Source organism: Apis laboriosa, unplaced genomic scaffold, assembly GCF_014066325.1.
Source record: "Apis laboriosa isolate Shangri-la unplaced genomic scaffold, ASM1406632v1 scaffold5_cov152, whole genome shotgun sequence".
NCBI lineage: Eukaryota > Metazoa > Arthropoda > Insecta > Hymenoptera > Apidae > Apis > Apis laboriosa.
Window position 1 is genome coordinate 3,291,312 of NW_025223857.1, and position 15,635 is coordinate 3,306,946.

Sequence of the window (15,635 nt, forward strand, 5' to 3'; positions counted from 1 at the left end):
GGAGAGAAGCACGTGACTCGTCAGAGCCGCGGCGGAAGGTGAACGTACGTTTGATCGTGGCAAAGAGGTGTGTCGAATGGTAATGTTGTTTGTTGCCCCCGCGGAAATTAATGAACCCTATCTATTAATCAGAGGAGACGAGATATCTGTTGAAAATACTTGTTCACTCGGCTGTTGATTGATTTGTTCGAATCTACGCGTGTTTATTATATATCGTGTTATTATATACGAGTGGGGAGACGATATCGCGGACGAAATTTTGAAAATTTTAAGCAATTTGTTATTAGATATCTAAACCTAGATGATTTATATTCGATCGGTAGAATCGTCGTGTGGATTAACCCTTCGACTCTCCACTGAGATTGAACGGCAACAATATTTTTTATTTACGTTTGATTCTTTTAGAATGTCGCTTCATAAATAGATGCTCTTTACGTATTATAATCTTACGTAATCTTATCTTATGAGTAATTATCTTATAGTAATTTTATGAGGCCACCGATTGCGTTGTTGGTTCGAGCGAAATAAGCATGGAGCGCGAAGGGTTAATTTAACGGAATCCAGAAATGGTTCAGCGGTGAAAAAGCAATTTTTTTTAATCAAATAATTATTACTTCAAATAATTATTACTAATATATACTTTTTGTTTGAAATAACCGTTTCGATCTAACACGAAGATCGATTGAAATTAAAAATTCGCTTTAAAAAAAAAGAAAGGAATTCTTCTCCAAGTTAAATCAACGCGAGGTTTAATTGATTAACGTAATTAACGTATCGCGTGTTATTAAAAATATCCCTATATCGCGAGATTTTAATTAGAAGGTTTGTTCGTGCTGTTGCGTTTTCACAGGGTTGAGGAAAGTGTACCCCTATTACTTCACCTTCACCACGTTCACGAAAGGGAGATGGGTGGGGGAGAAGATCCTCGAGGTGTTCGCGAGAGAGTTTCGAGCGCATCCGGCCGAGGAGTACGAGCGTTGCATCCGTGCCGGTACCTTGACCGTCAACTATCAGAAGGTGGACGTGGACTACAGGCTGCGGCACAACGATCTGTTGGCCAACGTCGTTCACAGGTAAGGCGTTTTCCCTTCTTTACAATTCTTTCTTTTTTATCTTTCTCGCAAAATCCCTTCCTCCTCTTCCTCCTCTCTCTCCCCCCCTCCACTATTACTACACATTATTCACTCACTCGAGCATTATTACATAAAAGCGCGAAAATTGAATTGTTGGATCCGGATGATGAGGAACATGGTTGTTCGGTATTCCAGTTTATCCCAGTTTTCAACTTTATTCGATATATGATCAAAGCTTGCAAGTTTTTCCACATATCTTTCTTTTAGAATATTGTAAATAGATGTTCTTTACGTGTGTAATCTTATCTTATGAGTAATCTTGCAATAAATATAATTATTACAGTAGAAATATATTATACTCGTGGATAATCGAGAATCATTCGTCAATCATAAAGGATGATTCTCGAAAACGCTTCTTTTCCACGAAAACGAATTATTGGATCCGGATGATGAGGAAGATGGTTGTTCAGTTTCGTGTAATAAATGACTCGATATTCTAGTTTTCAACTTCATTCGAAGTCATCCACATATCTTTCTTATCTTGCAATAAATGTAATTATTATATTATAAATATATTATATTAAATATATTATATAATATATTAATAAATATATTATAAAAATATGTTATACGCATAGAGAATTATTCGTCAATTTTCAACTTCATTCGAAATATGATCAAAACTTCGAACTTACCGACGTATCTTTCTTATATTGCAATAAATATAATTATTATATTATAAATATATTATACGCGTAGATAATCGAGAAATATTCCTTCGAAGAATTCCTTCGAGCCTTATTTTCCTCGATATTTGATTGATTTGAAATTTTTTGGTCGGTAGCGTGGGAGAAGATTGAAAGATAAAGAAAGAGAAACTCGATACAGTGAACTCGTAAGCGGATTCGCCCTCGTCAAATTTGCCAAACGCTCGTGCGGTCCGGCTGATATTCCGCGAATGGAAAAGTTCGTCCCGCAAATTCGTTCGATGGAATTATATTGTCAGAGGCTGGCTGCCTTTGCATTTGTAACTCTCTCTAATAACGAGGATCGTGCGTCGAGAAACGTTCTATCCTCGTGATAAGGGAAGATGTATATATTTTCCAACATGGTGGAAAGATTTGCCAATTTATATAGTTATTTATATAGTTATTTAACCCTGAATAAAATCCAATGTGTGAAGGATTATAAATTAAAATAAACAATATATATATATATATGTATATATGAAATTTGGTAATTTAATTCGAGATTGCGCGCAACGTAAAGTCCACAGTAATCTAATCTCGAATAAATTTTATCAAGAGCGCGGCCTTAAGAGTCGCAAATCGCTAATACATTTTGTGTTAACGTTATTCTCGCGTGCGTATTATTATTCTTGATATTATTATTGTGTGTACAGGAAAAAGGGGGGAGGAGAGAGGAGGGGGGGGGGGGATCAAGTGTTCGGAAAAGGGGAATAGATGGAGTTAAAAATAAAAATTGTTGGTCGTTGGTGATTTATGTTGCTCGACGTTTGAAATACAGAGATTGTACAGGACGATTCTATAAACTGGGGCGAAGCTATAGCTCTCCCCTGGCCGAGGAGGGGAAATTGAATGGCTTAACGAGCACTATTTCTCTATGCTGCAATGATTTTCCTCTTGCAGCGCGTCTCTTTTCTCTCTTTCTCTCTCTTCTTCTTTTATCTTGATATCACGTGTCTCTTAACGAATCAGTTAAGACTTTCAACGTTCGTGCAATGATTTGAGAAGACGATGAAAAGTGACGAGATAGGATCAGAGAAAATTTTTAATAGATTGAAAAAATTTTTAGATTTCATTCATTCTCCCGAATAATCCACTCCGTCCGGGAAAAATTGGAATTCCAAATATCCCTAGACAACATGTCTATCTCATGTATAATTCATATCGATTCATATACGAATAATGATGGTTAATAATATTTTGTATTATTAACCTCGTCAATATCGATTTATTATGTGAAAATAATAATACGTCGATATATTCAATATATTTGAACACTTTGAACAATGTCCATCATCTCGCGCGCGTAAATATCTAAAATCCACGAAAAATCTATCAAACGCCTTTCTCGATCGCCTTTAAAATTCGTTCGAACGGAAAATATTATCCCATAACGCACAGTGATAGAATTGGAATTTCAAATATCCCTAGGCCAACCACACCAAACATCTCTCGATTACTTCTCAACTTTCTAACAGATAAAAAAAATATTGCCCATACTCAGGTTTTATAGCGAGTGAATCGGAATTTCAAATATTCCTAGATATCTCCATCGATCCCTCTCGTCGAAACGATCTTCTAACCGATAAAAACCCGAGAAGAAGTTATTGTCCTAATTATTCGATCCACGAAATAGAATAATTTAAAACTCGTGACAATCTATAAAACACCTTCAAATTTTACTCGAGCAAAGATATCTATATCACGTAGCGAGAAATATCAGAGCTTCAAATATCCCTAGACTCCAATAACCGAACGTCGAAACGATCTTCGTGATAAAAGAAGTTATTATTATCGTCCTAATTATTGGATTCACGAAATAGAAATATTTAAAACTCTCGATCAAATTTTACTCGAGCAAAGATATCATCTATGTCATCTAATTAGAAAGTCAGAATTTCAAATATCCCTAGACTTTTCCCTCTAATAATAATACATCGAAACGATCTTCGTAATAAAAGAAGTTACTATTATTATCCATAATTAATTACTGGATTCACGAAATAGAAATATTTAAAACTCGTGACAATCTCTCGATCACCTTCAAATTTTACTCGAGCAAAGATATTATTTATATCACGTAGCGAGAAAATCAAAGTTTCGAGAATTTATTATAATTATTAATTTTTAAATCCACGAAATAGAAATATTTAAAACTCTATCAAATCAAATTTTACTCGAGCAAAGATATCATCTATGTCACCTAACTAGAAAGAATTTCAAATATCCCTAGACTCTTTCTAATAATAACCGAACATCGAAACGATCTTCGTAATAAAAAAAGTTATTATTATTATCCATAATTAATTATTGGATTTACAAAATAAAAATATTTAAAACTCGTGGCAATCTCTCGATCATCTTCAAATTTTATTCGAGCAAAGATATTATTTATATCACGTAAGAAAGTCAGAATTTCAAATATCCCTAGACCCTTCCCTCCAATAACCGAACGATCATCGAAACGATCTTCGTAATAAAAGAAGTTATTATTATTATTCTAATTATTGGATCCACGAAATAGAGTAATTTAAAACTCGTGACAATCCATGAAACATTCTCGATCACCTTCAAATTTTACTCGAGCAAAGATATCATTTATGTCACCTAACTAGAAAGAATTTCAAATATCCCTAGACTCTTTTTAATAATAACCGAACATCGAAACGATCTTCGTAATAAAAAAAGTTATTATTATTATTCTAATTATTGGATCTACGAAATAGAATAATTTAAAACTCGTGACAATCTATAAAACACCTCTCGATCACCTTCAAATTTTACTCGAGCAAAGGTATTATTTATATTACGTACCGAGAAAGTCAGAATTTCAAATATCCCTAGACTCTTCCCTCCAATAACCGAACGATCATCGAAACGATCTTCGTAATAAAAAAAGTTATTATTATTATCCTAATTATCCTAATCCACGAAATAGAATAATTTAAAACTCGTAACAATCCATAAAACACTCTCGATCACCTTCAAATTTTACTCGAGCAAAGATATCATCTATGTCACCTAACTAAAAAGAATTTCAAATATCCCTAGACTCTTTTTAATAATAACCGAACATTGAAACGATCTTCGTAATGAAAAAAGTTATTATTATTATTCTAATTATTGGATCTACGAAATAGAATGATTTAAAACTCGTAACAATCCATAAAACACTCTCGATCACCTTCAAATTTTACTCGAGCAAAGATATCATCTATGTCACCTAACTAGAAAGAATTTCAAATATCCCTAGACTCTTTCTAATAATAATCGAACATCGAAACGATCTTCGTAATAAAAGAAATTACTATTATTATCCATAATTAATTATTGGATTCACGAAATAAAAATATTTAAAACTCGTGGCAATCTCTCGATCACCTTTAAATTTTACTCGAGCAAAGATATCATCTATGTCACCTAACTAGAAAGAATTTCAAATATCCCTAGACTCTTTCTAATAATAACCGAACGTCGAAACGATGTTCGTAGAGCCGAGAAAAAGCTGTTATCTCCCAAGTCGGGCAAAATAGTCGGCAGACTGTCGACCGGATGAAAGAACGAGTGGCGGGAGGGGGAACACCGAGGCGCACCGAGTGTTCCAAAGTGCGAGTAGAGACAAGAAACCGTGCGCGTTATCCCCGCGATGGAACATCCTCGTGTGTCGAGGTATCCTTGGCACGGATATAAAAGGAATTCGTGCCTCGGTTAAACGCGCCGTCGCCCAACGAGGCTTCCATTATCAGCGTGCAGTTATCGCGCGAGCGATATTCATATATTCGAATTTCATATATTTATAATTCATTCAATTCAACTAAAATTAAATAAATTAAATAATAATATAATTATAATTAAATTTCTAATAATTAAATTCAAATTATTATTTTTTTTTAAAAATAATATTATTAAATAAAAAAATATTATTATAATTATCATTATTATATTAATAAATTAAATTTAATATATTTAATTTTTGATGACCCAATTCATAATTAATTCTAACCATTAATGATAATCCTAAAACTAATTCACAAACTGAAAATACTAAAAAAAACTAAAAATAATCAAGAATTAATTTCACTATCAATTAAATAAAATAAAATAGTAATTACTACAAATTCTGTAAAAATTAAAAAATTTAAAAAATGGACATTATAATATATAATTAATATAAAAAAATATAAACATAAAAAATATTAATTTTATAGTTTCAAGGATGGAAAAAAAACACGAGGAGGAGAAATGAGAATTAGTAGAGAGAAGGAGAATATTTTCATATTGCCTGTTTCCTTTTTCTTTCTTTTTTTAATCGCGCTTTTTTTTGGAAAAAGAAAAAGAAATGTGGAAAAGGAAGTAGAGAGTTCTTCTCTTTTTTTTTATAATTGTGGAAAAGAAGGATAGGTGAGAATTTTTCTTCTCTTATATATTTGGAAATGATTGTACAAATGGATGAAGGAGAAGTTTGTTTCGATATAATATTTGGATCCATTTCTAGAATCTATCTTTTAATTGTAATAATTAGGAACATTTTGATCGATGCAGATAAATGAATATATATATATATATATTTATAAAATGGTATCTATGAAGCTCGTTATCAAAATCAAGAATTAAAATAGAGACGTATTATTAACAAAAAAAAAAAAAAAAAGAAAAAGAAAAATAGATATAACGAGGATAAAATTAATAAAAGGAGAACACGCAATGGAGAACGTTTGCGTGTTGGAAATGATTATGTAAGAACTTTAAAGATTATAATATAATGTAATATACAAACCTGTTTAATTTCTTCTCTTACTCTCACGTATATACATTTCTTCTATATTTCATATTTATTGTGTAAAAATAAATCCTTTTAATAGAATAGAAATTGCCTTTATAAGAAATTTCCGAATTTCCCGTTGAATCAAACTTGTGAAACTTGTGATCGTAATTAACAATGGACAACTCGTCAGATTTGAAGAGGAAAAAAAAAACAAAAAAAAAAAAAAAAAGATAAAAATATTCTCGTCGTCTTCCAATAACAATAATCGCACCTCGTTTCTCTCTTCTCTTTTCCATTTTCCTTTTTCTATCATCCTATCCGATTTGCATCTGAATCGCGTGACATTGAATTTATTTCATCGATTACGTCCATTCCTTTACTCGGCCACGCATAATATCCAGGCCAATGGCGCGTACTTCTTCGTTCACCATCTGTCTGCCATTTTAATCACGAGGTGATCAAATCAAACCGACGGCGGCATATTTTAAAGAAAACGATCATCTCCTCGGATCGAAAAAATCGTTCTTTTCAACGAAGATATCTTTCTTCAACCGATTAAAAAAAAGAATCGTAAATCGAATACCAAAATGGGAAAATTTAATCTATCTATTTTCGTAGCAATCTACTATCACGCGTATTCGATCTGTAAAAGTCTTCGTTCTCGAAGAACTCGAAATACGAAATTGGACGAAGAAAGCCGATCGTGAAACGAAGGCCTCGACTCTAGAAACTGGTCGATGGTTCACTGGTGATACAATGACGTCATTGACTCGGATCGAGAAAGATCGTTTTCGAGCGATAAGCGATATTAATCGCCCCGCCATTCCTCAACTAATTGATCGTTCTCGAGGTCGAAGCGAAGCATCCTTTTATTTTTTCAGAAATCTCAAAAAGTTAAAGGAAAATTTGATTCTTGGATTCTTAAATTCCCTATAAAAATTCCCTATAAAAATTCCCTATAAAAATCCCCTATAAAAATCCCCTATAAAAATTCCCTATAAAAATTCCCTTAATTTCCCTATTAAATTCCCCCGTCGAATGCCTCGATAATTCTCGGATTTCGTTGATTGCTCGAAGAAATCCTCTTCCTTATTTAGAATCCGCGATTCTCGTAGATTTGTATTTAAAAAAAAAAAATTTCCTCGAATCACGAAAATTGTCAAACTCGGTCAGCTCTTCTCCTTCGGATTGATCCTCGATCGATCGAGGAAGGGAGGGTATTGGATGGAATCGTTATCGAATTTTTGTGCGTGAAACGTGTGTGTGAATCCCCTCCTAATGCTCTTCGCTTAATGCCGGCTCGAACTTGATATTCTTGGCCGTGCCAACCGCTCGTTTTTTAATCCTCTTTTCAAAATCCTTGGTACGAGGCAACTTCTAATTTCCCGCGCTTACTCGGGGGGGACAGACAAATCGTCGAACAAGCAGCTCTTCAGTTAGAATATAATACACTTTGTAATCCCTTCTACGAAATAATATGTATTTGCATCAATCGAGTTATCGAGTAAAATCGGAAATAAAATTGATTGGCAAGGAAAGAAAAGAGATACGCATAAAAATTTCCTTCCTTTCTTTTTTTCTACTCCAATAATATCGATTCGAGAATATATTGGAGAAATATTAATTAATTCATGGAATGATGGTGGAAAATTGAAAAGTGAAGAAGGAGAAAGATAAATATCAAGGTTTCCAAGTTTTTTTTTTTTTTCTTTTTTAATATGGTAATAGTTCCATAGATTGGAAAATCGATATTTGATATATTTCTGTTGAAAGAAAAGATCGAGCCGAACAAATTGATATTCAACGAAAAGGACAAACACTCGATTCCGAGCCAAGAAGATTCTCTCTCTCCGTCGAGCGAAGGACATTCTAATAGCCAATCATTTATATCTCTCTCTCTCTCCCTTCGATTATCGATCACGCGTATTTCGTATTTACGCGTCTTTCATCCTTCTCTCCAATTTTATTTTCATCACCGTGCTTCGAAAGATACAAGTCAAGTCGCGCGATTTCTCTTTTATTCCGCGAACCGATCGAACGCGCAATTATCCCCGTTTTAGAAATCGATTCACGTTCACTTCGCTCGCAGATTTCCATTCGAGAGAAGATTCGATTCGATTAATCGACCACATTACAAGACGCACATATATATTTTCATCATCTTCATGAAATCTTATTCTGTATTCTTTTTAAATTTTAAGTTTTAAATTTTATCTCGAAGGAAATTTCATAAATAAGTGAGCGACGAAGAAGAAGCGAAAGATCCTTTTTTCGTTGATTGGCGAATTTTCAGACGAATTTCGTTCATCCCTTGATAAGGAAGGGTTGCACTTTATTATTATTTTACTTTAGCAAACTTTCTCCCCTCGAAAAATTATCGTTCGATCGGTCACAAATGAAATTTGTGAAAGAGAGAAGGAAAGAATTACGTAAATGGGGAGGGAGAAAGAAGGAGAGATTGGCGAAACGTACAAGGATAATTCGATGCGTGGCATTTACATGTTTTCCTATCGGGATAACAGCGATCCGAATTTATTATCCGGCTACTCGTAAATTGGATTCACCCCATAATACCCCTTACTTACATTTGCATACTTTTATCAGAATCTATTGCTCGGAACTGAATCGATTTCGTTCAACTGGATACGTCCTCTATCAATTTAGCGGACGATTCTATCGAATCTGATTGATTTAAGAGTTTCGAATTTTTATGTTTTTGCTTCTGGAAATGGAGGATTTTTCAGGATTTTTTTTTCGTGTCTTAAATTTTCTTTTAACCCTTTCCTCTCTCACCAGAATAGATTTCTTTACGTATAATTTTACGAAGCGTGGAATAATCCACTGGTTCTTGGATCTGTTAAAATTAGACGATGATCGAGGCATATTTTAGTTTGACAAACGTGGGAATAGAAATATTATTTTTATAAAGTTTTTGTGAATAATGAAATTACGAAGGTGAGTTATTGAATAACGAAATTATGTCTGTTCGTTGAGAGATTGACGACAGAGGGAAGGAAAGAGTGTAAGAAGATGAAAGATGAGAATAATAGAGAATGTGAGAGCACGGTTATTGGGATTTTAAGGTTTGCTCTCGATGAAATAAGAAAGGTTGAAAGACTTAGCAAGAGGATGCTAATTACTTTATTATTAAAATATCACTCGAAACGACGATGTAAACTTTAACATTCGACGAATTTTCTTTCCTTTATTTAAACATACGTACAATATTAAAACACAAAAGTTTCGTACGTTCGAGCGAAAAAGGGTTAATTATTATTGTATTTTATTTTATTTCCACGATAGATTTAAATATGTCGATTTAATGTAGATATAATATACGCTTTAACATTAGACAAATTTTCTTTCTTCATATGTAAAAATATATAAAACACAATTAAAACAAAAATTTATTAATTCGCGCGTGAAATCATTTTAAGTCAGCTAAGGGTTATATAGATTATATATAACCCTTATATATAGATTATATATATATCATTTTAAGGCTAAGAAATTCAGAACAGAAAAGGGTTAATTATTATTCCCTGTATTTTTTAAGATCAGTCAAGAATAACGTCGATTTAATATAGATATAATATACGCTTTAACATTCGACAAATTTTCTTTCTTCATGTGTAAAAATTATATAAAACACAATTAAAATAAAAATTTATTAATTCGCACGAAATCATTTTAAGTCAGCTAAGGGTTATATAGATTATATATATATAGATATAATATACGCTTTAACATTCGACAAATTTTCTTTCTTCATATATAATAAAATACATAAAATACAATTAAAACAAAAATTTATTAATTCGCACGTGAAATCATTTAAGTCAACTAAGGGTTAATTATTATTCCCTGTATTTTTTAAGATCAGTCAGGAATAACGTCGATTTAATATAGATATAATATACGCTTTAACATATAGCATATACGCTTTAACATACTCTTAAAACAAAAATTTATTAATTCGCGCGTGAAATCATTTTAAGTCAGCTAAGGGTTATATAGATTATATATATAATATACGCTTTAACATTCGACAAATTTTCTTTCTTTATATATAATAAAATACATAAAATACAATTAAAACAAAAATTTATTAATTCGCGCGTGAAATCATTTTAAGTCAGTTAAGGGTTATATAGATTATATATATATATATATATAGATATAATATACGCTTTATTCGAAAAATCATTTTAAGTTAGGTAAGAAATCCATGGAACAAAGGCAAAAAAGGCTGTAGTCAAGCATAATCGATTTCAAAAGATTATTTATTATCCTGGAGAGTAAAGCGAGACGTTACGCAACCACGTCGATCGAAAAACGGAAGAAGAGAATCGTTGGGGGGAATCGTTGATTCGTCCCGAATGCGAATGAATTTGCATTTGCACGAGGACACCGAATTAGTTCCCTCGTGCAAATGTTAACCGGCCATCGGATGGATGGACACACGACACCGACGAAGACGAGGAGGATGAGGGATTGGCTCGAAAATCGTGGAAAGATTAATTGCTCGTCATACGAATTTATTTATTATCCCCTTCGTGTGATAAATCGTTCTTGTCACCGAACCCGTTCCGCTAAACACCCTCCTCGTGGCACGTTGTCGCGAAAATTTAAAACAGTCTTCAACACACGCGCGTGAGAAATTTATCAAATTNAGAATTAAATCTTCTCTTGTTGTATCCTCCCGTTTGTTTGCCTAATCGAAGGGAGAAAACGCATCTTATTAACATCTTGGCAAGGATTTCGTAAAAATTTCGAATTTTTGTTGAAAAATTCTCTCGATCGATCAACAAAAATGATGATAATAATAAAATATGATAAAGAGAAGAAAATAATAGATAATAATAAAATAGATAGATAATGATGAAAAGAAAAAAAAAAATTCCATTTACTCACGATCGAAATAAAATGTGCGTAGATCGAATTAAAAAATTAAAAAATTCGCGCCTAGCTTTAATCTTTATATCTTTATTGTATTGGTAGTCGTGGCAGTCGATAATAAAATTAAATATCGAGCCTTCGATCTCGAAGGTTTCGGTTAAAACCGAAATTCGAATACCATTCAAAGTATCGTAATATTTGCGGATCCATTCAACCCGTGTATACTCCTCCCCCCTCCTCGGTTTATAACAGGCCGACGTTTTTTCAATACAGATCGTCCAAGCGATTTCGTTCCAATGGCTTTTATAATTTACACGTGTGCTCGGTATCCGCAGCCACACACACATATATATATACACACATATATATACACACAATCGCCTGAGTATCGACGAGGAGAAGTTAGTTCGGGCGGAAAATAAAAAAAAAAAAAAAAAAAAAAAAAAAGAAAGGAGATCGAAGAGAGGAAAGTGAAATTATGTCGAGGCTCGGTGATCGAACGTTTCTGTTTCTGTTTCTGTTCCTTTCTTTTTCTTTTTTTTTTTTTTTTTTTTCGAAGTACGCTTTTTACGGCGACAACGATCGAACCGGTTGGAAACTGGAGTGGCCGAATTGAGGAAAATTTTCATGAGCAACCTGCAACTCGACGACGTTTTTCCTTTTTTTTTCTTTTTTCAAGAAAAGTGTGCACTCGAACGTGTATAATACGTGTATTGTATTTTTCAGAAAACGATTCGAACGATTCGATTTCTCTTCGTGAGTGATGAACGAAAGAGCAAAAGTGTTTCATTATATATTTGTTAATAATTTTAAAGCTTGAATGATTTTTCTCGTACGTTCTGTGATTCTTCAATTTCGTGAAGATATTCGAAGGAATTTAATTGAAATTGATATTTGAAACAATTTTTATCGATACAATTTACACGAGTTACATTTTTATACGAGTCTTTTTTAAAAAGACTCTATCGTAGTTTGCTCATTTGAATGATAAAAAAGAGAGAGAGAGAGCATTCAAAGGATCTTAAAATTCAATTGCACGCAATTAAAACGTTTTATGAAGACGGATTATTACTTCACATATGCGTGGAAACACTTGACTTGATATCGTTGCGAAAGAGAGAGAGAGAGAGCTGCATCTTTTGTGACAATTTCTTTTTTTTTTTTTTTTTCCCCTCGCAAAAAGCACGTTTCTTCTTTGGATATTTCCCTTTCGAGAAATCTCGTTTCATTATCAAAAGGCTTTCTCCCGGCTCGTCTTGTTAACGTTCCTCGGTAATTTCGTGATTTAACTTTGCTTGCGTTCCGCGGGTTTATTCGAGTTTGCGACGCAGTGTGTGTTGACGCAGCACACGCATATATATATGTACACGTATTTCTGCAATTTCCGACTCGGCACAGCTTGTAAATTCAGTGAATTTCAGAGTTGCTGAAACTCGCACTTGAACCCGTCGCTTTTCGAGCTCTATTGTGAACTATTACAATTTCTTTTTTTTTTTTTTTTTTCTAATAAATATATCTTCGTAATTAAACGACGTTTTGTAATTTTGCAATTTGTCGTATCGATTTTCTATTGTCATCTATTTCATTGGCAAATAATAAATTATTAATATATATTTTATATATTTTTATATATTTTTATATTATATATATATATATTTTAAATATTATTAATATATAATAATTATAGTTAATGACAATAGATAAGATTGCCACGAGATATTTGAAATTCCTCGAAATTCTTATATTTCCATCCCCTTTACTATTTGCCATTGAAATAGACAATAGAAATATATAAAATATATATTAATAATATCTAAAATTTAAAATCCTTATATTTTTATCCTCTTTATTATTTGCCAATGAAATAGATGACAATAGAGATTAATATATATTTATAAAAGGTTTTAAAATTGGAGATACTTGGTGTTTATAAAAATTTGGAAATTTTATATTCCCTTTATTCTTTTGTCTTGAACTCTGAATTCTGTCAAACGTGGAGAAATCATTCGATTAATAATAAATTCCTTTTGTTTGGATTATTTGGAATATTTAATGTGTAATAGAAATTACAATTTTTTTAAATTTTTGATTAATATATTATATAAAATGGAAAAAAGGAATTATATCATTATACGCTCCTAATTTAATAATTTTGGCCTCGAAGAATTCTTCATCCACTGACAAGCAACTGAATAAAAATCGAGATAAAGAAAATACGTCACAGCAATCCTTCTTCATTAGCCCATAATACACGATTTAAAATTTAAAATCCTTATATTTCCATCCCCTTTACTATTTTCCAATGAAATAGAGAGAAGAGGAATCACACCAAACTTGTGTGTAATTTTCTTATGATCCAATTATTCCATCATCATTAATACACGACTTAAAATTTAAAATCCTTACATTTCTATCCCCTTTATTATTTGCCAATGAGCAAATAATTGATAATAAAGAGAAGAGGAATTAAATTATTCCACCATCATTAACCGATAATACACGACCTAAAATTTAAAATTCTTATATTTCCATCCCCTTTACTATTTGCTATTGAAATAAACGATAATAGAGAGAAGAGGAATCAAGCTATTGCAATAATTTAAACTAAAACTGGGAAAATAAACCAGGCAAAATAATTTCCTTATCCATCTCATCCCTCAACAATTATTCGACAATTATTCCATCATCATTAATTAATAATACACCTAAAATTTAAAATCCTTATATTTCCATCCTCTTTATTATTTGCCAATGAGCAAATAATTGACAATAAAGAGGGATCACATCAAATTATCCCACCATCATTAACTATAATTATTATATATTAATAATATTTAAAATATATATATAATATAAAAATATATAAAAATATATAAAATATATATTAATAATTTATTATTTGCCAATGAAATAGATGACAATAGAGAGAAGATGAATCAAGCTATTGCAATAATCTAAACTAAAATTGGGAAAATAATTTCCTTATTCATCTCATCCCTCAACAATTATTCGACAATTATTCCATCATCATTAACTGATAATATACTTAAAATTTAAAATTCTTATATTTCCATCCTCACAATAAAGAGGAATCACATCAAATTATTCCACCATCATTGACTATAATTATTATATATTAATAGTACCTAATATATATATATATATATAATATAAAAATATATAAAATATATATTAATAATACCTAAAATTTAAAATTCTTATATTTCCATCCTCTTTATTATTTGTCAATGAGCAAATAATTGACCATATAAATAATTATTCCATCATCATTAACTAATAATACACCTAAAATTTAAAATCCTTATATTTCCATCCTCTTTATTATTTGCCAATGAGAAAATAGTTGACAATAAAGAGGAATTACATCAAATTATTCCACCATCATTAACTAATAATACCTAAAATTTAAAATCCTTATATTTCCATTCTCTTTATTATTTGCCAATGAAATAGACGATAATAGAGAGAAGAGGAAGCTATTGCAATAATCTAAACTAAAACTGGGAAAACCAGGGAAAATAATTTTCTTATCCATCTCATCCCTTAACAATTATTCGACAATTACAAATATTTAAAATCCTTATATTTCCATTCCCTTTGCCAATGAAATAGATGACAATAGAGAGAAGGAATCATCAAATTATTGCAATAATTTAAACTAAATCTGGGAAAACCAAGAAAAATAATTTTCTTATCCATCTCATCCCTCAACAATTATTCGACAATTACAAATATTTAAAATCCTTATATTTCCATCCCCTTTACTATTTGTCAATGAAATAGATAACAATAAAGAGAAGGAATCATCAAATTATTGCAATAATTTAAACCAAATCTGGGAAAACCAGGGAAAATAATTTTCTTATCCATCTCATCCCTCAACAATTATTCGACAATTATTGCATCATCATTAACTGATAATATACTTAAAATTTAATATCATATTTAATATATTGATATTAATATATATAATATATATAATATATTTATATACTTAAAATTTAAAATTCTTATATTTCCATTCTCTTTGTCATTTGCCAATAAGCAAATAGACGACAATAGAGAGAAGAGGAATCAAGCTATTGCAATAATCTAAACCAAAACTGGGAAAACCAAGAGAAAATAATTTCC

The 15,635-nt window shown here is 31.4% G+C and overlaps 1 protein-coding gene across 2 annotated transcripts in view; it reads left to right on the forward strand.

Moving 5' to 3' along the window:
* The window catches only part of LOC122717934 (RNA pseudouridylate synthase domain-containing protein 2), a 173,625-nt gene that overhangs the window by 142,313 nt on the left and 15,677 nt on the right, over positions 1 to 15,635 (forward strand). For both annotated transcript variants that reach the window (XM_043942476.1, XM_043942477.1), the window contains one exon: positions 851 to 1,073. In XM_043942476.1, the coding sequence (XP_043798411.1) occupies positions 851 to 1,073 (223 nt within the window). The remainder of the gene's footprint in view (positions 1 to 850; positions 1,074 to 15,635) is intronic.